At 42.9% G+C, this 21,128-nt stretch overlaps 1 protein-coding gene across 1 annotated transcript in view; it reads left to right on the top strand.

The window, feature by feature from the left end:
- Nucleotides 1-20,697, top strand: part of LOC139638862 (netrin-G2-like) — a gene marked incomplete at its 3' end in the record, with an annotated part of 30,710 nt that extends 10,013 nt beyond the window's left edge. Inside the window, exons 2-4 of the mRNA XM_071512888.1 lie at nt 1,020-1,663; nt 18,993-19,165; nt 20,668-20,697. Of these exons, the coding sequence (XP_071368989.1) occupies nt 1,020-1,663; nt 18,993-19,165; nt 20,668-20,697 (847 nt within the window). The remainder of the gene's footprint in view (nt 1-1,019; nt 1,664-18,992; nt 19,166-20,667) is intronic.
- Nucleotides 20,698-21,128: the final 431 nt, after the last annotated feature.

Raw genomic sequence — 21,128 nt, 5'->3', positions numbered from 1 at the left:
GTGAATTCTGAATGAGGAGAGGAGGATGAATCTGACTTCTCTGAAGAAGAGGAGGACGGGAGCCATGACAATTCTGGGAGGAGAGTGGAGGGAAATCCAGGCATTTCTTAGTGCAGGTGGAAAGGGGCCCTTATCTGTCTGTAAGGAGTGTGAAAATTGCTGTTGACTTCTCTTGGAGAGGTCTGTAGAGGGGTCATGGCTTGAAAGTCCTGGCATCGCTAGAAGAGGAGGATCAATTCTTCAGAGTTGGAAGTGGAGAAGCCCTCTGCTGTCTACGAGAAGACAGTGACGATGCATGATCCTCTTGACCTTCACACCTCCTATTGTTATGTTGTTTGGAAACTTTACTTTTAAGCTCTCTGTCCCTCAGTGTCTTGGCAAGGAGTTTAGAGCCCTCCTCATTCAGATGCACATCATCCTTCATGTGAGAAATATGAATATTCTTGTGGAGAGTGACAGACACAGTAGGGATAACTGCATATCTTTTAAATCAGTATTGTTACTCATGATGACACGAAGAGGAACATCCACACCTGGAAGGAAACCAGGAGTAGAAATGGTGATTCTTGCTTCAGGATACTTTTCAGCTGCCTTAAGCATGACTGCCGATATTGCAAGGGCCACAAGTCCATTCTAATAACACTTAGTCGCCACAACAATCATTTCCAACACAATTTAGTTTCCTAGTCACCACTGGAGACTTCACAGATCAAATCATGTAACTCCATCTCAAGGCATTTCAACATAGTCTCTGACTTGTTTAGTTAAATGCTTCATGAGTTTTCCTCACAAATGAACTGAAACAACTACAACAGTTAATTAAACTACAATAGATCAGTTGTTTTAATGAATATTTCTATTGTACTATCTACTCTCACAGAATATACGTTCTCTAAAAATTGAAATCAGAAAGGTCTATTAAATAAATCCTTTGATGTCAAGTGTTGAGGCTATTATCATTGCTGTCATTTCCAAACCCCGACTGATCTCTCCTTGCTCTGTCTCCGTCCCTCTTGTAGGAGAACCCCTACCTGTGCAGTGACGAGTGTGACGCCTCTAACCCAGACTTGGCCCACCCTCCCCAGCTGATGCAGGACCGTGAACGCAGCGGCCTAATCACCTATTGGCAGACAGTCACATGGAGCCGCTTCCCGGAGCCCCTGCTGGCCAACATCTCCATGGCCTGGAACAAGAGCCTGGAGCTCACAGATGACATCCAGATCACCTTTGAGTACGGCCGTCCCACCATCATGGTGCTGGACAAGTCCGTGGACCACGGACGCTCCTGGCAGCCCTACCAGTTCTACGCTGACGACTGCCTGGACGCCTTCAACATGTCACCCAAACGTGTCCGTGACCTTTCACCCGCCAACATCACGCGGGTCATCTGCACGGAGCAGTACTCACGGTGGGTCGGCTCCAAGAACGACAAGAACGTGAAGTTTGAGGTGCGGGCGCGCTTCGCTGTGTTCGCCGGGCCTCGGCTACAGAACATGGACAGCCTGTACACTCGCATGGAAAGCATGAAGGGATTGAGGGACTTCTTCACCTTCACCAACCTTAGGCTGAGGCTACTCAGGCCCGCCCTCGGAGGCACCTATGTCCAGAGAGACAACCTGCTCAAGTACTTCTATGCCATCTCCAACATCGAGGTACCAGCCAGGTGAGGGATGATGACTTGAGTTACATTTAGGGATGCACTTTTTAAATCATTTTCTTGATCCACTTTCACTCATGTTAATGTAAAAAACAATATTCATTAGGCATAAAATGGCATATTGCCAAGCGACCTAAAACAAGATTTTTTAATTTCATTGCCTAAACATTTGATTTACATCGACAGGCATGTTACAGCAGAGTGGGGGCAATAATCTGAAACTGCAAAATGAGGATATGACAGCTCTGCTATTTAATTAATAATTAAGATTTGAAAAATATTCCTGCACTCTGGTGTCTCCCATGTCTTCCCTAACAACAAGCAACACTTTACTCATTTAATTTTCAGTTTGACTTTCAGTGTCAGTCAGCAGCTCAGTGAAATATTCCTTCCTTTGGTGCACAAGTTAAACATAGTACCTTTCCCCCAAAATAATGCCCATCCCGCTACAAAGATGGACAAAAATACTGCTAATTTGTTAAATGATATAAGCATTATTGACTTGATACATACTGAAGAACACATCAGTTTTTGATTACTCGTGAACATCCCTAGATAAAATAATGTTGTGTGACAGAATAATGAAACGTTTCTTTTTTCTTATTAATTACATGGCTAGGTTGGGTTTTGTATTGTTGTAATGATGCTAGAGAGAGTGAATCAATAGCAAAATAATTTTCTTTTAAAGATATTTTTTATCAGATCATACTTTGAAAACTAAAAAGCTTACCTGCATACTGCTGAATATCCCGTCTGTCTGTTCGCACACACGAGAGATTAAGGGAAACTCTCTGGTGATGAACATGCCCTCTGTTCTGATGATTACTGTACCACTCATGCACACACACTCACACACTCGCCTAATCTGAGGGCATTTACAATGACCCTGTCTCTCTCAGCATGGATCCTAGTCTGCCTGTCATTGGCCTGCGAGGACAATGATTAACGACGCAAACAGACGGCCTCGGTGGTCTAACGTAAACCGCCATCCACATTCCGCAAGGGGAGCCGGGAACCCTTACGTGGCAACTTTGTGACAGTGAAGGATGGTCGGGCCGTCACGCGCCTGCTTAGCATCAACAAGCCATCTCTCCTACCTTTCAGAATTATTATTCCAATCAATACGGCAGGCTGACATTTGAATGGTATTTAACATCCTTGTTGGGATGGCTTGGAATGGGAGGATGGAGCGATGAATGTGTGTGCGCTCGCGTGCGTGTGTGTGTGTGTGTGTGTGTGTGTGTGTGTGTGTGTATTTGGGGGGGAGGGGGTGAGTAGGAGAAAGTGAAAATGTGTGAGTGGTTGAGAGAGGTGTTGGTTGATGTGGGCGTCTGTCTGCGTGTGTGTGGGGTGGGGATATGGGGGTGTTTGATGAGGTCCTGAGTGGATGCTGACACAGCACACACACACACTCGCACGCGCGCGCATACACACACACACACAGCCCTCTGGCACTGAGGAAAGGGCCTGCAGGTATTGATCACAGGCACTTTTCAGGCTCAGCACGGAATCAGAGAGAGAGAGAGGGAGAGAGAGAGAGAGAGAGACAGAGAGAGAGAGAGAGGGAGAGAGATCAACCCAATACCCTGGGGCTGAAACAGTCCATGGCCATGCCAGAACCTCCACCAAACCCAATAACTTTAATAATCAGCCAGCCCTGTTTTGAAATATTTGTACTTATTACTTCATTCAGTAGTCCACAAGTGCATCACATCTAAGAATTTATCATCCGACTCAAAATCCCAACTGTGCTACAACGCTTGAAAGACCACCTTGCACTGTAAGCCCTCAAAAATTTCTCTTCATATTTATACTTTCAGAATATTTTATTTCTCTTAATTTCTTTCCACTGCCTTACCCATCCAGAGGGCTGGGCTGATGGCTGGTGGCAGCTAGTGATAGTGTCAGTATGTGCTGGATCTGGTATCAGAGGACCCAAATATAGAACAGTGGAGATGACTGAGGCCAGTCCGTCTTCCGCCCTGGCCACCCACACCTCCCGTAACATAATCACTAATCAATAAGTTATTCTGGGCAGCCAGCAGGAGTATTAGGTGATAGTGGTGGGGGGTCCTCGACAGTACAGTACAATCAGGAGTGTCTGATGCTTACGGCTGGGAAATTGATTTTGGGGGGCCAGACGATTAGTCAATGTTCCCTGGACAAAAGGCTAAGCTATTTCATCTCATCTCATCTGGCCTTAGTAACATATTGGGATTTCCAATGCTTAAAATTTGAATAATGAATATTCCACTCCACTGGTGCTCCAGCGGGGATGGCGCAGTGAAATGGGTTTTATATGATCAAGACCGAGTGGCAGTGTACTGCAGGTCGCCACGGTAATGAGATACGCTGGTGTTATCGATGGGGAGAGGGTTGTAGTCACTTCCTGACCGTATTGTATATCCCCAGGCCTCCAGCCATGGCTCTCTGACTGAACCCGGTTAAAAGTAATGATTATTAGTTAACTGTTCTGAATGAGCTGAGTTGAGTCTGGACAGAGAGAGAAAAACAAGCTCTATTCCCATAACCAGGATAAGATGGAAACTCTTTGGCTGCGTCTGTTTGATCTGACGCTGCATTGTCAGAATGACTGGGTGTGCTCTAAAGAGCTGGCGCAGGTATGCGGGAAGCCAGGTACTCAGGGCTAAATAGTGCTGCTTTATCAATAAATGCGTAACCTGATAGGCCATTAAGTGCAAACGCAGGCAAGCAAGGTTTGATGGGAGGGGGGTGGTAAATTTAGATTTGTGGACGTGCTGAAATCACTCAGCAAACTGGATCTCAAACAAGTTGGGAGAGGGCATATAGGGTAGAGGACAGCCAGAGGTGGAGCAGGGATTTAGAGGGGGGCAGAGAGAGGAGAAGTTCAAAACAGAGGGAGTGGAGGCAAGGTCAAATGGGATAGAGTCGATAGAATATTATTATACGATTCAGCATCACTCACTTTGTGTTGCAAAGTTCTCCCAAGGTTAACTGTAATGAGCTACAGTACAGCCTACAATATAAACTCTGGCCAAGGTGTTTTGTGGTCTGAAAGCCTTAGGCTTTATGCTCATTTTACAGGCTATAGTCTACCTTTAGATCTGTCCATTTCCATATCAGTGATGGGCCATGTGAAAGCCATCACCAGCCATCAAAGACAGAGTAGCAATGCCTCAACTCTCTATCATCATTTACATCAGTGAAATCATATTCACGGGGAAGCTTCACTCATAAGCGGAGCTCTCAGATTCCTCCTCATCCGTTGCTCCCCCATCTCTCCATCCCTCTACTCTGTCCCATCTGTCAGCAGCCCTCGCTGGACTGTGGTGTGGACTAGAGCAGGCTGCGGCTAGCCTGTAGTCTGCATTATGGATTAAGAGTGGGGTCATGGATTGGGCCTTTTTAATGAAATAAGCAGCAGGTCGTACAGTGGGTCTTTATAATGGAATAAAGGCAAGGCTGTAAGCCCAGGAAGAGCCACCTAAGTGGATTAGGGCCAAGACGGAGGGAAGGAGACAGAGCAGGATGAGGAGGAAGACAAAGTCTGCATCATTTGTCTCTCCTACTGGTAATCGCTACAGCATCAGATCCTTTATGGCCTTAGACTTCTGAATTTGATTTGATTGGCTGGTGGGGGAGAATGACATTTAAGAGAAGCCAAGTATCCAGTTTGACTGTCCCTTACTCTGTCAGTCAGCTGTGTGAAGAAAAAATCCCTGAGGTCGATTCTTCCACTGTGTGTGAAGTTGTGCTCATGTAGAGTCATTTACAACATCTCATTTATACTGTTTTAGATTATGCACAACTTGTGCAATGACCAAATGTTTTGTAATTACAACATATTAACTGAAATAATTGAATGAAATGAACAGAGTATATTATTTTTTTGGATTTTTTTTTGATAACATACAAGCAATGTTAAGATTATAATATAGTTGCAAGTTGTGATGTGGGGTTCAAGCCCCAGTGGACTGGAATGGAATGGAATGTTCAATTTTTCCAAAATAATAATAATTTATACATGAACAAGTTCTATAGAGACAACTAAGAATAACAGTGTCACATTTATCACTAAAATGTATTAAACTTTAAGTATCTGATGTAGATCCCCCACTATTCCCTGTGGCAGAGCGTAAGAACTTGGGAGCTGTGATGTCTGATTTAGCGAACATCTTCTTACTGTCACATGTAGTCTAATAACAGCCTACACAGGATTTGTTTGCATCTCAAGGGAAATGCGTGTGCTACAATGAGAGAGAGACATGTTTAAATTATTACCATAAACAAACAATAGGCATAAACATCACTCAAAATCAAAATTTAGGCTGCGTGATAACACAAAACTCAGATGCAATTAGGGACCAAAACAATCTTGAATAATTATAAATATAAAAACATAAATGCAGCCAACTCACACTTGTCTGTACTGACATACAGAATTGTCGGGTTGGAGTGGAGAGAAAGAGAGCATGAGCTCTCTGACTGGCCTTCTTTATAACTGTGTGTTTAGCAAAAAGAGCTGCAGCTCGTATTCACAAGGAGGAGCGCTTGGTTCGTATATCGTGGTGTGCAGGAGACTTTCTATCAATATCTAGAATGAAAACTAGCAGGACTGGAGTGGGGAACCACTGAATTAGGCCCAACTAAATGTAATCTGTTATTTACATGTACAGTGGCTTTTATATGTATTATATGTATATATACAGTATATAGATATTAGTGCCACCACCTGGTCAATCGGGGATATATTTCTTGAGTGAGAAGTCACCACTACTATCGCACTGTCATTTTGCCTCATCATGCCGTGTCTCTATTGTGTATCATTTCATAGGAAATTGTTAAAATAAAAGAAAAACAACAGAAAAAATGAACCATGCTCACATGCACCAATTTCAACCAAAATCGATATTTGAGCATGTTTACCAAATTTTATGATATTTGATTGAACAGACAAGGTAATACACATTTTTTGCATTTTAAAATACTTTGGTAGATATTTCCTGTACCTGTTCTAAACATCTCAACATTTGTACAGTTTAATAACCAATTTTGTGATATGCTAACTTCACTGGCAAATATCAGGCAAACCATATGAAAACACTGAGTGGTATTTTTGATCTGCTCGCTTCCATAGATATTTCTGCAAAGCTTTGTCTCGACTGGACAGATGGTGAAGAAAGATATGTCAAAAGTTTGTTTTACAAAAAGGCGAGAATAATAGAAAATCCAATATGGCAGACTTGAGTGGTCCCAGTCTGGCTGCATATGTGAACCAAGTTTGGTGTCAAGCGGACTCACAGTGTGGGAGCCTGTGTGTGTATGTGTAATGTGTGCATTTATTTAATTATAGCGCCAACATCTGGCCAATCAGGGTCATATTTCTTGAGTGACAAGCCACCATCATTATCTATCATTTTGCCATATGGCATTTCTCTATTGCATACCATTTCATTGCAAAAACGTGGGGAGAGAACTTAAAAAGATAATAATAATAAACCAGCACAAAAACAATAGGTGTTCAGTCCTATGGGCTTGAACCCCTCATTCTGTTTGATAGGCTCAGTCATGTCTAAAGGGCCCCAACTCTTACCAACCCGTAATTATTTTCCAGTAGTGAAAATTAGAAGAGTAGGCCTGCCAGAAAACAAGTGATATAAATGCTAATGATATTTATGAGTGTTTTTACATGATCGTGTTGTTTCATGCCTGCCTGTCTCATTTATCTCCTGTGTGTCTGTGCATGTGTCTGTGTTTCTCTCACTGCTGCCCGGCCCCCTGCTGAGAGAGCTAATGTGCTGAGAGCTTTAAACTCTCCATCTCCATCTCCTCACAGGCTGGAACAGAGAACTTCCCTGGTGTTTATAGACATTTTGCAGAAAGTGGATATAGGATACTGATAGCAGTTTTTAACACTTCCTTGAGGCCTCTATATGTAGTTGTTCTTATTTCTCTATATGTGGTTTTATTATGACAGCAGGTGCAATACATGTCCTTTGTGATTTTCCTTCAAATGGTTGTGAGGCCTTCGCATTAATTTGTGGTACAGTAATGTTGAGAATGTTTTCATGAAAATACAGTTGTTGTCAATATTTGATTAGGATATTTTTGCGTAATAAAATATGCACATTTTATTTTCTCTAAATTCTAGTCATGCATATTAATTATGCATGAGCTGTATCCCTGTTTTGGCAAAAAGAGAACTTTCAAAAAGGCCACTTGTGAAAGATTTTTTAAGAACAAATATCTACAAAGATAGAAAAATGTTTAAAATGAAAATGAATTAAAAATGAAAGAAAAAAAATGTTTAGTAGTGTTTAGGAGTGGAGAAGGAATAGATCTGTTAAGCTATAATTACGCATGTCAATGTGATTTTTGAGAACTGATTATAGAAATCAGATTTTATGAAATCACATCACTGTGCATTTGACCTGCAAGTGCTCAATATGCATCTCCCATCGTTTACCCCCTGTTTCATTACATCGCTCATATGTGCTGTGTGGCTTGTTTGGATGCAGACTATGCAGAATTTTGATCATGATCATGATCATGAAGTGACCAAAATATGTATAATAATATATTTTGGGGCATGTAGACCTGTCATTTAATACATCCTGGCATGAACAAATGATAAAAATCACACTGAAATACAGAGCGTTTTGACCTGCCTCAACAAGAACAGGCAGAGCTGGATCACAGTTATTATGATTGACTAAAACTTAAACCTAAGCCTGAAACTAGGCATCAAAAATATTTTGAACTAGACATTTAAAACTAGAAACTAAAATGTTTGCCTCCAAAGACAAGTGAAATAAAACAAACTCCTCTAGTAATGAATGGGCCTGTGTCAACTAAATACACTGTGGCCATCCAAAGGACAAGTATGTTGTCAAATGTTGACAAATAAAACTAACTAAAACTAAATAAAGACTACTAATACTGATCATTTATGAAAAATGAATACTTTAACACTGACAAATGTAATTTTAATATCAACTGAAACTAAATTCAAATGGAACTTAAGTAAAACTAATGGAAATTGCTAAACTTTAGTAACCCCAATCTGGAATTTTCTCCAGCAGACAGACTGTCAGAGCTACAGAGAAACAGAGCAGTTAGACTCTGAATGATTTTCAGTAGCTAGATGTGAATGCTACAGAGGTTTATTTATGTTTGACAGGAAGCGGAGGCATGACTGAGCATGACAGGGCAGATACTCAGGAATCTCTCTGGTCTCCAGGCCTGGCCATCTTCTCCTCCACTGGATAATCAAGGATAACAGATGCTTCTCCTCTGTTCCCTTTTTTGAGCCTCCAGTCTTTTTGTGTCTTGATTATCGACGTAGGGTGACTTTGACTTTGGAAACTGTCACACTGGTTTTGAATTATGCCAAAGTTTTCTTTTGTGTCCTTTGCAGAGTGAAGGTGAGAGGATGGGAGGTATAAGCCTGGATCAGGAGGAGAGAGAGAGAGAAAGAAAGAGAGAGGCAGATGATGGATTAACTTCTAGTTTCATGGGACTAGCTGGGGTGTGTGATTTTGTGATGAATGAGGTTAGGTGTGATGCTCTGTAAATATTACTCTACAGTTCACACAGCTACCACAGAGCAGAGTAGCACAGTCTCCCCCTTAGTCTCCACATGTTCCGTCCTCAGTTGAGAAGCACTCCAGTCATTGCCATTCTGTTTCATGAGAAAAACCCCTTTGCACTCGAATGCTGGCAGCTTTTCTCTCATTAATTAAATATACGATCAGCACCTGATGTGTAACGAGCAGAACATATGAGTCCCGGCTCAAAAAGGGGAATCTTAACCTTCATGACCACACCATCCTAGTCAGTGGCTACAGTACATTTGTCCCCGCCCACCCTGCTCAGGCTCCGCCCCTCAGTTATCTACCTCAGAGACAGCGCCGGCTCGGAAACAGATCACTTTTTAAATCATTCATGAGCGCTCACCGGAAAAGAAAGGCATGCAGAAAGCTGAGGGACCGCAATGAGGAATGTGTCATTGTTCCTCTCATACGCGATGATTTATGACACAATGGTTGTAACTGATTTGATAATCACTGTTTATTTCCCCTCAGAAGAGAAGAAAGTTAAAGTCAGCGATTTTGCCTTTTCTCTTTTATTCCCTCTCTTATGTTTCACAGATGCACTTCTTTTTCCCTCCCCCCCCCTTCAATAGATGTCTCTTTTTTCTCCCCCACCCTCCACACCCCCCCTCCTCTTCCTCCTCCCATAAATATCCTTTTAAATTCACAAATACAATAAAGAATTCTCCCACTAGCGCCTGCACTGTGCCTTACCCAGCATCTGGTGAGAGGGGAATCTCTTGATACCGCAAGCGTGCTTTAAAGCTGAAAAGCATGCTGGGAATTGAAAGTGGGAGAACATGAGGTGGAGGGAGGGTGTCCTTGGAAAGACGGTTTGTTCTCAGTCAGCCACATTAATTAGCATAGCATTATTACAGACTTGGTGTGTTGGAAAACACACAGGCACCTTTACTGTGGGGCTGCCGCTGTCATCACTAGCATGTAGATGGGTATGGATAAACAACTCATCAAGAGGAGACTGAATGCAGAAAGCAGAGGCACAGGAAAGTGGGCTCAATGAGAAACTCATGGGCGCATACTGCTCACTGAGGACATCCTGGTGTCTTCTCTGAACTATATTGTGATCAATCAGTTTTGAATGTCAGAGACTATCACTTTACACCAGCGGTCTCCAATCGTGTGCCACAGAGGGCCAAGAGTCTGCAGGTTTTCATTCCAACCAAAAGTTACACCTGGTGATTTCACTGTTTTTGGTTGAAATGAAAACCTGCATGCTCTCTGCCCTCCATGGCACGTGGTGTGAAACCCCTGCAAGTCCACTACAGTTAAAAATAAAAAAAGTGGAGTCCATCAGTATGTTGTTGAGACATGCTACATCTGCACAAACCAGAAATCATTTAATTAATTACAAAATAATGTTATACACTTGATACACAAGTATTATTGTGCAGTATTAGAGTATTATTGTGCATTATTTACACACAAATCAGATACAAATCTAATTTCTGATCCATTGCAACACTATTGAGTTCATTTATAGGAGATTATTAAGCAAAATATCATAATTACTGGATAAGCAATGCACTTCCCGCCAGAGCTCAGAGCCATGGTAAACACTGTCCTTCCTATGTTTTTTTAATAAAGACCCCCAAGTTTTAGTCCTTGTACTAATTGTCTTGCTAACTGCACTGGTGTGTTTTGAAGCTCTCCTTTCCTCTTTCTCCTTCTCCTCTTCTGTGCCTCTCTTCTCACCTCCTCTCCTCTCCTCCTCTGGCCCGGGGCTGGGGTAGCTCTCTTCTTGCTATGACTAATGATGTTCTTTCAGTCTCAAGGTTTTAGCAGGATAATTATATTAACCCCTGTCCTCTGGCTGATCCCAGCTCAGCTCCTCTTCCCCAGGCGTCCTCCGCTCCACGGTCTCACCGGAATTATACACTAATACACACACACGGGTATACAGGCACGCACGTTATGGTCGTACACGAGCGTGTGTGTGTGTGCGTGTGTGTGTGTGTGTGTCAGCGCATGCATGGATGTTCAAACATGCATGTGTACGTGACTTTGAGAGACTTTTCGTGAATGGGTTCATGACTTAGAGAGAGCAGAGATAAGGTAATGGCAGTGTGTATGTAATTGTGTTTGTGTGAGGAATTATGTGCGCGGGTGAAGGCCTGGGGGTTTGCGAATGTGTCGGCTTGCAAATTTATAATACCATGTCTTCACACGTTAGAGGTTAAAAGTTGCATCTCCAAAGTTCGCGGGGCGGGCATATTGTCTCAGAGGGAAGGCCCAAATATCTGCAGTGTATTCTGCAATCTCTCTACTCCTACACACACACACACACACACACACACACACATACCCAACAAGCCCCAGCCCCACAGGCAGAAAGATCCCTACGCAGTTAATAATACCACCCTGGGGGGTGCGGGGACCCTGCGGGGGGCCGAACAACAGGAATGCCTCCCACCAAACTGCTGTCATACCACAGTTTCTGTCTCCTCATCTTTTTTTTTTATTCCTTTTATTCCTTTTCTTCTCTATTTTCTTCTTCTTTTAGTGCTATTCATATCTGGAGTAAAAGGAGGTGGCATAGTACCCCCCCCCCCAATTCAAGCCCAATTTCCCCTCTCCCCAGGTGTTATACTTTTCTGTAGTGTTCATCAAAACACATTCGGCAGCAGTAAGAACTCTGGAGGGAAGGCACACTGTAATATCCAGTGCAGTCTCACAGTGATCTGGAGACGATAATGGCCGGATGCAATGAGTGGGCCGCTGAGAGTGGCTGGACCCTCAGAGTGGAAGATGCCTTAAGATGCAGTGACACGCCTGCTTAAAGAAGAAGGGTGTCAGATATATTGTAATGGCTTGAATATTACAATGCTGGCATGCAGGGTATGATATTACCACCCGCCAAGCACCAAATGCCAGTGAAATTTGTCTTTGGCAGAATTAATAATGGTCACCCGTCACACTGGCCAGTCACTTTTTGAGACAATAACATTTGAATGCCTTGGTAATATACAGCTTTGGGTCTTATCAAACTCATGAATTATCATGAATTACAAACTTGATCCATTGCTTAAGTGAGTGTGCAGGTTTAACATTACCTCATAGCACCTGATTCTGTACACAAAATTGCACTGAGATAGGGTGACATATTACTATGAAAAGTGTATATTAATTACCCCTGCCCTTTGGAAGGTCAGCAGAAAAGTTAATTTCAGACTCTGCTGGCCTGTGATACACCTTAACTGTTCCAATATATAACGCTCCCTCTCTCTCTCTCTCACACACACATACACAGTCTTTGCGTCGCCTGCGTGCATGAGAATAGTCCTCTGAGCTCTGGAGTGGAGAACAGGCTGTGCCCAAGCTCCATTATTTAGTTATTTGGTCGTGTGCATACATACTTTAGAGAGCAGGTAGCTCAAAATGGGCCCGGCTCTGCCTAGGCCGCTCTGCACAGCTCAACAAGCCCGGCCCAGACAGTCGGCAGCAGGCTGCTCTCAGGGCCGAGCGCTAGCTAGGCATGCACGCAACAGCCATTTACTGTATCCTGTTTAAATAATTTACTCAGGCATGCTCAAGCAGACACACACATGCTCTCTCTCTCTTCCTCTCTCTCTCTCTCTCTATTTATCTGTCTATCTCTCTCTTTCAAAGACCACATTGACAGATTGTTCAAACGTCCATGCGCATAATCACAGACTGAAAGACACACTCTTCAACTCAGCACATACAGTGCTTATATAATGATTCATCCCACATACTGTACACACAGGGGAGGTTACTAAGGCCCGTATATAGTACTGAGACACACACAAACAGAAGCACACACTGGGCGTAGATTGCAAAGGCAATCAAGGTCATTCCAGTGTTTTGAATAATTTACGATGTCTTGTCGCTGGACACTTTGCTTCCTTTCCCTTCAAGGCCAAAAACGCTCAGTGACCCCTCGACACTGAAACTCTTTAGTGAGTGCATGTATTTGTGTGTGTTGTATTGAATAGAATGGGAGACTTACCCCAAACACGCAGTCCCTTAAGCCTGTCCCCCGCTCCCTTAGATGTTCCAGTAGAAAGTGTTTTCTCCCTTCGATGGCTTCTGCCAAAAAGATTGCAAAAGTGGGAGAGAGAGAGTATGAACGAGAGAGAGAGAGAGCGTGAGAAAGAGAAATAGAGGGAGAGGGTGGAGAGAGAATTGAGGCAGGGATCGTATCTAAAACATTTGTGGTCGTTTGCTGTCAACAACTCTCATTAGGCAACAATGACAGATAATGCACATGGGTGGAATGATTTGTTTAAAAATGTCACCAATATAGTGCAGCCCCATTATTAAGTGAGCGAGTGAGAGAGGCGGATAGAAATGTGTGAAGGAACTATTGTGTTTATGAACAGGCCCACTATTCACCAGATCATTGGAGGGGAGGTCAGTTATAGATTACCTGTTTAGCCTAGAGGGAGAGAGAAGGAGCGCACATGCGAGAGAGAGAGAGAGAGAGAGGGAGAGAGAGAGAGAGAGAGAGAGAGAAAGGATGGATGGAAGGAAGAAGGGAGAAAAAAGGTGAAGTGAGGTGGAGAGAGAGAGAGAGAGAGAGAGAACATTTGAAGAGACTCATACACTCCCTGCTCCGGGAGGTTGCACTCGAGGAAAATCGATCCTCTCCCGTCAGAGAAAGAAATTTATGAAGCTGGAACATAAACGCAGTCATGTCCAATTAGCTGCTCTGAATTTACGAGGCGAAGGGGGGAGGAAGTGGGAGGGGACGCGGTGATAAAGACTTCAGGAGAAGCCAATAAGGCGTGCTGCTGATCAATGATCCGCCTTCACGCAGGCTTCCCGCTCCTTGCTGGGTCGCTTTGCGCTGCACGGGGTGTGATGCTGTGTCGTCTGGGGTGTAGTGTAGGGCTTGGCTTCCCTTGACCATACTGCACTGGTTTGTACTGGTTTGTAACACTTTTACAATCATATTTTAATTTTTGGAAGCATTCGGCCCGAGGATGGATATGGAACAAATAACGACTCCAGGTGTGAAACTATTACTAACTGTATGCACATGGTCCAATTCGATGAGACCTTGTGTCTGTGCCACGAATCAGCTCTGGGTTGGGAGTGAAGCGTTTCTCTCTCTCTGAAAAAAATCATTGATGCACATCACCCAATAGGCTCCGACTCTTACTATTACTCCAGCAAGTTGTGTAGCTGGCTGTGTATTTGTGGTATCACTTCTGGGAGTGTTTGAAGCTGTGGCGTCAAGGGAAAGGAGTTGTTGCGAGTACGGAGCGGGTCTTCTCAGTGACAGCTGATCGAACAGAGAGAACAGGAGGGAGATCTCCTGCTGGGTCAGAGCCGCATCGATGCGGACTGTCATCGCAGGTTAGAACGCGTCAATGCGGACCCTCCTCCTCCTCCTCCCAGTCTTACCCCTGTAGTCAGAGAGGCAGGCAGATTGTCAGGGCTTGCCCCACTCCCTGCTGTACTGACTGGTAAAACCCCACATCATCTTTCCCCCATTTTCTCCCTCGCCCACACTCACATCACAACCCAATTCACCCAGTGCACTCTTCAAAGAGCACTGCTTTACTGGGTTGTAGCAAAATAGCTAAAGGGGTAAAACTGTATATAGAGAGAAAAAGAGAAAGAGAGATAGAGGGTAAAATGGGGAACCAGATGGAGTAAAAGGTGGGAAAGACAGTTACAAGCGATGGGAGATTCAGGAGTCACTTTTGATGAGGAGAAGATTGAGAAAGAATGCAATGGAAAGACTGAAATTTGGAGCAAAAGGAAAAAAATGCAGTGGGAGGAGAGTGCAAAACAGAAAATAAGGGAGAGGGAGTGATAGTTGTGTCCCTGGAGAGGCGTAGAGGAATAGGCGTTGACTACAGTAAAGAGACAGATAAAGCCCCATTAACTGCTGCTTCCAGCTGCTTTCTCAGTCTTTGCCACCACATGACTCCCCCTTGATGTTTGTTTATCTTTCTTCTTATTTATTCCCCTAATTGCTGCATCTCTGCTGTCTAAAACAGGCATTCCTCCTATCATTAAATACACAGAGCCGACTCTACGTCATAGAGAGAGACAGACTGCATGAGGAGTGGACAAAGAGAGACACTCAGCCAGACAGCTACACAAGCTTGGACAGAGATACAGATAGACCGACGATTACTGCATCTGTATTACTGATAAAGTAACAGATAATTGGTTGCATGCACAAGCAAACACAGTGCAACTATTGCATGTAGATATGTAGGTAATACATGTGTGATATTACTCTCAAGTTAATGCATACATGATCTTGCATGTATACAGATTTAGTGTCAAGGAAATACACTGTAGCGTAATGTCATGAGAACAGACGGATAAACCAAAGTATTGACCCAAGATCAGATCAGCTAATTAATACACCAGCTTGTGTTTGGGGATTCTAATGGAGACTGGAATGCATTTGCATCCCTTATTCTCAGTGTTCCTAGACTCACTCTCTTGCCCCGCTTTCTCTTGCCCTTCTTTGTGTTTTTCTCTACCCGCCATCTCTCATTTCTTCTCTCCACTCCTCTCTCTCTAAGTAAATAGACAGGGTTGTGATGGATCCAGCTGTCCCGTCTTAACTTCCTTCAGCTAAGAGCTGCTACTCCCACTTTGATGACTTTGCAGTGAAGGCAGACATCTTGCACATTAACATATGATTGTGCCCATGTATTATTTGTGTGTGAAGGGACTAAAGAGAGGGAAAGGGAGAAATCCCAGTGCAAGCTGTCATCCAAAAGAGAGAGAGTGAGAGAGAAAGAGAACCAGCACTTGAAAAAGTCTGAGTGTCACATCAGTCATGCGGAAGGAGTGCAAGGCTAGAAGTACTCTGGTCTTTCTGGGCTGCACTGTGTGGCAGGAGTCAGAAAAGCAGGTCAAGGGGATGGAGTGTCCACAAAGAGTTTTTGACCTGCAAAACTGTGTGGCTCTGCATATTACCTAATCTCTGGTTTAAATGAACAATTCAGCTGCTGCAGAGGTCTTGTTAATATTAGAAAATATATCCTTCCACAAAGTTAGAATGAATCCATTGAGAATAAAAATTGTGTGTGTGTGTGTGGTAGAGAGAGACGGAGGAAGAGAAAGTAGTATAGCCAGCCAGTGGCATTTTGTCAAGTTAAATGTATGGATCCAGATACACCTACTCACACAGGCCTTAATGTCAGGGTATGTAAGTTTTCCTGATAACCTGCCTCTAATTGACTAGAGGGGGGCCATTTCCTCTGGCATGCTGCAGCCATTAAGCCTGCAGAACACAAACTGCACCGCGGTATACCTAGACAATCACTCTAGTCTTCAATATTGATTTTAAACTACAAGTTCTAGATCCTGCACTCAGCTCTGTTTCCACTTTATAGATGAGATTTATCGCCCAAGATGAAGGAGATGAGAAGCAGTGATATGTTCTCCGCTGTCAGTCACTCAACGCTGGCATTAGTCACAGTGCCTCCCTCTCGGCTTCTCTGATCTGTTGTCTGTCATTGCCTCTCAGACAAATGCATCACAATCACACAAAGCAGAAACGCACACACGCACATAGGTACACACACACACACACACACAAAGTTGCACCTGTCTCATTGCACACGCATTCACTCTCTCTCACACACGTGCACTATTTCCTCCATGAAAAAGAGATGTTCAATTTCCCTCTTCGCTAAGTGGACAGCTCGTGTCCTTCAGCGAGCGTCCAGGAAACAAGGCCTTGTCGGTGGATGGATTCTCCCTGGCACGTCCTGTCAGCTTGCCCAGGTGATAAGAGAGAAGAGTAGGTAATTTATAGGACTGCGAACAACAATGCGATACAAGGCACAACTCATCGTGATTGACTTTCTTCATCTTCTGTGAGGCTTACTACAGTGCATGTTTGTAAAGTTGCTGTCATCATTATTCTGTATGTAAAGTATACTTCATGCTGTGAAACTGGTGTTGAGGTTTATAGGCCAACAGCAGAAACCAAAAACTAGTGAGAAAGCGCAGATGAGTGTGAGGAAGGAAGATTGAGGTAGTCATTTCGCCGGCATACAGGGCCATTCTTTGAATATTTGATGCAGACGGATAGCTGTTCACTCCAGTGGAACAAACTGGATTGGAGTCCAGTCGCTCATCTGGAAAAGGCTGTAATTTAAAGTCGTAGCTGCCGAGTGTCCCTAAGATCCTCATTTCCTTCTCATCAGAACTTCTACCTCTTAATCTGCCCACCTGGGCCCTGCCCACGGTTGATGTTGTGCATGCGCACAAGCATGCACACATACACACACACACGCACACACACCCACACACACACATATATTCACACCCAGTCATTGTAAATAAGAATTTGTCCTAATTGGCTTGCTTGGGTAGACACTAGTAAAATCAATAATCAATAATCCTGACCTACTGTAGTATATTTTTCAGTTACACTAACTTATTATACTTTTGGAGTGTGTATCTATTAATTTGATTAACTCAATTTACACACTGTTGTATGTGTTTCTACTATGCCCTCCAGAGTTATTGACCAAGGAAAAAGGCTGTAAAGCAACAATAATTACATGCAGTTTATAGTCTGTACTAAGGAAAATGCATTCCTCTAATAGTGAATTGATTTAATAATGATTAATACTACTAATTAACTAATTGCAAATTAATAAACAATGTTGAATAACGCATAATAATATGCCAAATTATAAGCTTTGTTGTAAAGTAAATGTGTTCAAATCATATTTGAATTAAATTCAAGATTCTATCCAGATTTTATCCAGATTATAAAACCTTTAACTTGCAGCAGATTCACAATTTTTAGATTCAGTTTTATTCAGTTTTACTGTTTTTCTCAGTTATGGTGTAGATAACATGGTTGATAATGGAATGGAAAGTCACTGGGTCAGAGGGATGAGTCGGCTGTAACTGTAATATCATACATCAAGATAGAAATGGTTGATTTCTGGGTCTTCTGGTAATTGTTCCATTGACTTCTGTGGGAAAAATGGATTTGAGAGCCTTACTGTAAAGTATCCATCTATGAAATTCTGAAAAGCCCACTGACATTGTTACTGTAAATACATGTGGCAGAGTTAACATAGTAATTAAAGATTTATCATAATAATTGTCATATATTTTAACTATATTGTTAGTCAATTATTTTCAAGGGCATTGTATAACTTCTGTTTCTAAGTGTGTTTCAACTCTCATTTCTGCTTGCCTGTGTCTAATTTTCCAGGTGCATGCACAGGTGCATACACACACACACACACACACACACACACACACACACACACACACACACACACAGACCTTCTTATGGAAAGTTATTCTTAAGTTTTTATGATTTTTTTATCCCCTTATCTCCAATAATAATTCACAGTATCTTCTCATCTTTTTTAAGATATACTAACAAAATCTTTGTTTGAATGTGTTTACATCTATTAATCGAGCTCACACTCAAGAGGTATGTGTTTTGTCTCAGGGTGTGACTTCCAATCACCAATACTTGCACTTGCCTGTTTTCTTAATTTAGTTTTGCACACACTCATGCTCACACGCTCAGTCACACCTACAAGTCTCCAAAACTTCATATCAGCTACATTAACACAGCACTTATACCATGGGTGTGTGGAGAAGGTGTTAAGATAGTGCTACAACCTTCCCCTGAGGCACTGAGCCACCATGACACACACTCTCTCTCTCTATCTCACTCTCTCTCTCACTCACACATACACACACACTCACAAACCTCTTGTCTTAACTGTGTTGTCTATCTATTCTCTCTTCTCTCCTCTTCCAAGGTGTAAGTGTAACCTCCATGCCTCCCAGTGCCTGCTGCTGGATGGGAACCTACAGTGCCAGTGTGAACACAACACCACAGGCCAGGACTGCCAGCGCTGTAAGAAGGGCTTCAAAGCCAAGTCCTGGAAGGCTGGCTCCTACCTGCCAACACCCAATGGATCCCCCAACACCTGTATGTACCCAAGACATGTTTTTTATTATATTTAGATACTGCTGAGTCCCTGTCCCTGTATGGACATCAGTCAAATTGCTATATTTTGCGTGGATAAGATTATCACTTTAACTTTACTTAGGAATTCAATAGAATGCATTTTAATAATGTTCAATATTAAATCTGCAAACTGCATAGAGACTCTGACTCTATTAATGGTCACTATACAGTAGCAATAATTATCTCAGGCCAATAGGAGCTCTTAGCATGATGAAGATGCTGTTTCTTTAATCATCAGTATTCCCTATTGTAATGACCCAAATTCCCTTCTGTGATCAATAAGATTTATTTAAATCATAATCTTATTATTAAGGAGAGATGTATCACAACATTAAATTTAGTTTAGTTAGATAACAAAGATACAAATTGGCAGAGATTAACCTGAAAATACGTTCTGATGGAGCAGTAAATTTAAAATCTGTACTGTACATGATGGACCATGCTGCTGCATTAAAGGTCGATGATGTAATGGGAAAATGTAGTTATTTAAAGTGATATCCTCTGTAACTGTAATAGGATGCATAGGAAGTCCTTTATACTTGTCATTCTGAGGTCCTGAATGAAAAACGGGATCAAGTGAGTGATCTGATGAGTTGAAAAGAAAAGGAGATAAGAAAAAAGTGAGGGCAAGAGAGGAGATGATGGAAGGGCTGAGCTCTCCGAGTCGTCTTCACCTCAGTGCAGAGAGCAGATCAGAGCTGTGTAACGGAGGGGGAGTGCGTGGGGGGAAATCCTCTCGGAGAATGTAGCCAGCTAGCTAGCTATGATAAAATAATAATCTAGGGCAGCCCCTCCCTACTTCTCTTCTTTCAAACAAACACACATAGACACACTCACATGAGCAGACCCACACACACACACGCACACACACTGCAGAGCAAAATGTTTCTTAGCTGAGGCCATGACTCTTCTTTCAGTGTTTCTATCATCCCATTGATGCCAACCTAGATCTGAAGGTCCCAACCCCCCCCCCCCGAGCCAGTCATCAAATCAGCCCTTTAAACTCCCAGCTCCCACTAGTGGAATTTAAAAATCATATTGTTTATAACTTGCTCATTGAAATGCGACACAAAATGGCCATGGCTCAAACAAAGGCTCGGGGTTTACAGATCCTATTATGCATGCCGAGCTACACTAACTATAAAGAAAATGTGTGAAAATACAGAATGCTAGCAAAGCAAAAAGTCGGATTCATGCGTAACAAACTGGTAGCACTGGCTGAAAACACACACAGAACAACTGTGCCTCAGACTGCGAGGGGCTGCAGAGGTTTAACAGGTCAACTGGATGGAGCAAGGAGGACTGAACTAGTAATTAGTTCAGAGCCTTTATTTTGGAGAAGAGTGCTTAAGCTCTCTCTACCACCTGAGTCTGATGAATGAGGCAGAGTAAGGTCTTTAGGCAAATTGAATGCATAAATAAACAAGTTTTCATCTCCTCTTCCTTTTCTTATTCTCTTTCAGGTGCAATTGCTGGTTCCCCCTCCGGTTCTAGTAAGTAATAATGCAAAGCAAAGCAGAGGAGGTGGTATCCCACTCTCTCTTCCTGTCTGATCTCCCCCTCTTGTTTCTTCATTTGTTTGAAATTTAAGTTTTAAACCCATACCTTGCTTTCTAAATGTGTCCTCCACCCCCTCTCTCCTGATGTTCGACTAGCTCTCTAGTCAGTCATCTCTCCTTCCTGCATCTCCGCTCTCAGTATTGCAGCTTGGGTCCTGTCTGCTTCATTATTAATAGGCCTCTCTGTCGCCACGTCCTTTCATCACAACTACACTAACCTGCACAGGAGGAATTCTTCCACAGTTCTGCCTTTCTTATTTAGACTAAAGACAGTGCTGTAGATGGATGGAAGAAAGAGAGGATGAGAGGAACTGAGAGGGATGGGTAAGAATGGGTGGTGGATGGAGCAGCAAGGGGAGGGAGAG

The sequence above is a fragment of the Centroberyx affinis genome, unplaced genomic scaffold, assembly GCF_046629955.1.
Source record: "Centroberyx affinis isolate AG114_WGS23_722 - 3 ecotype Tasmania unplaced genomic scaffold, CSIRO-AGI_Caff_v1 ptg006610l_1, whole genome shotgun sequence".
In the NCBI taxonomy this organism is placed as follows: Eukaryota; Metazoa; Chordata; class Actinopteri; order Beryciformes; family Berycidae; genus Centroberyx; species Centroberyx affinis.
The sequence above is the reverse complement of the archived record's forward strand: the minus strand, read 5'-3'. Positions and strand labels throughout refer to the sequence as shown.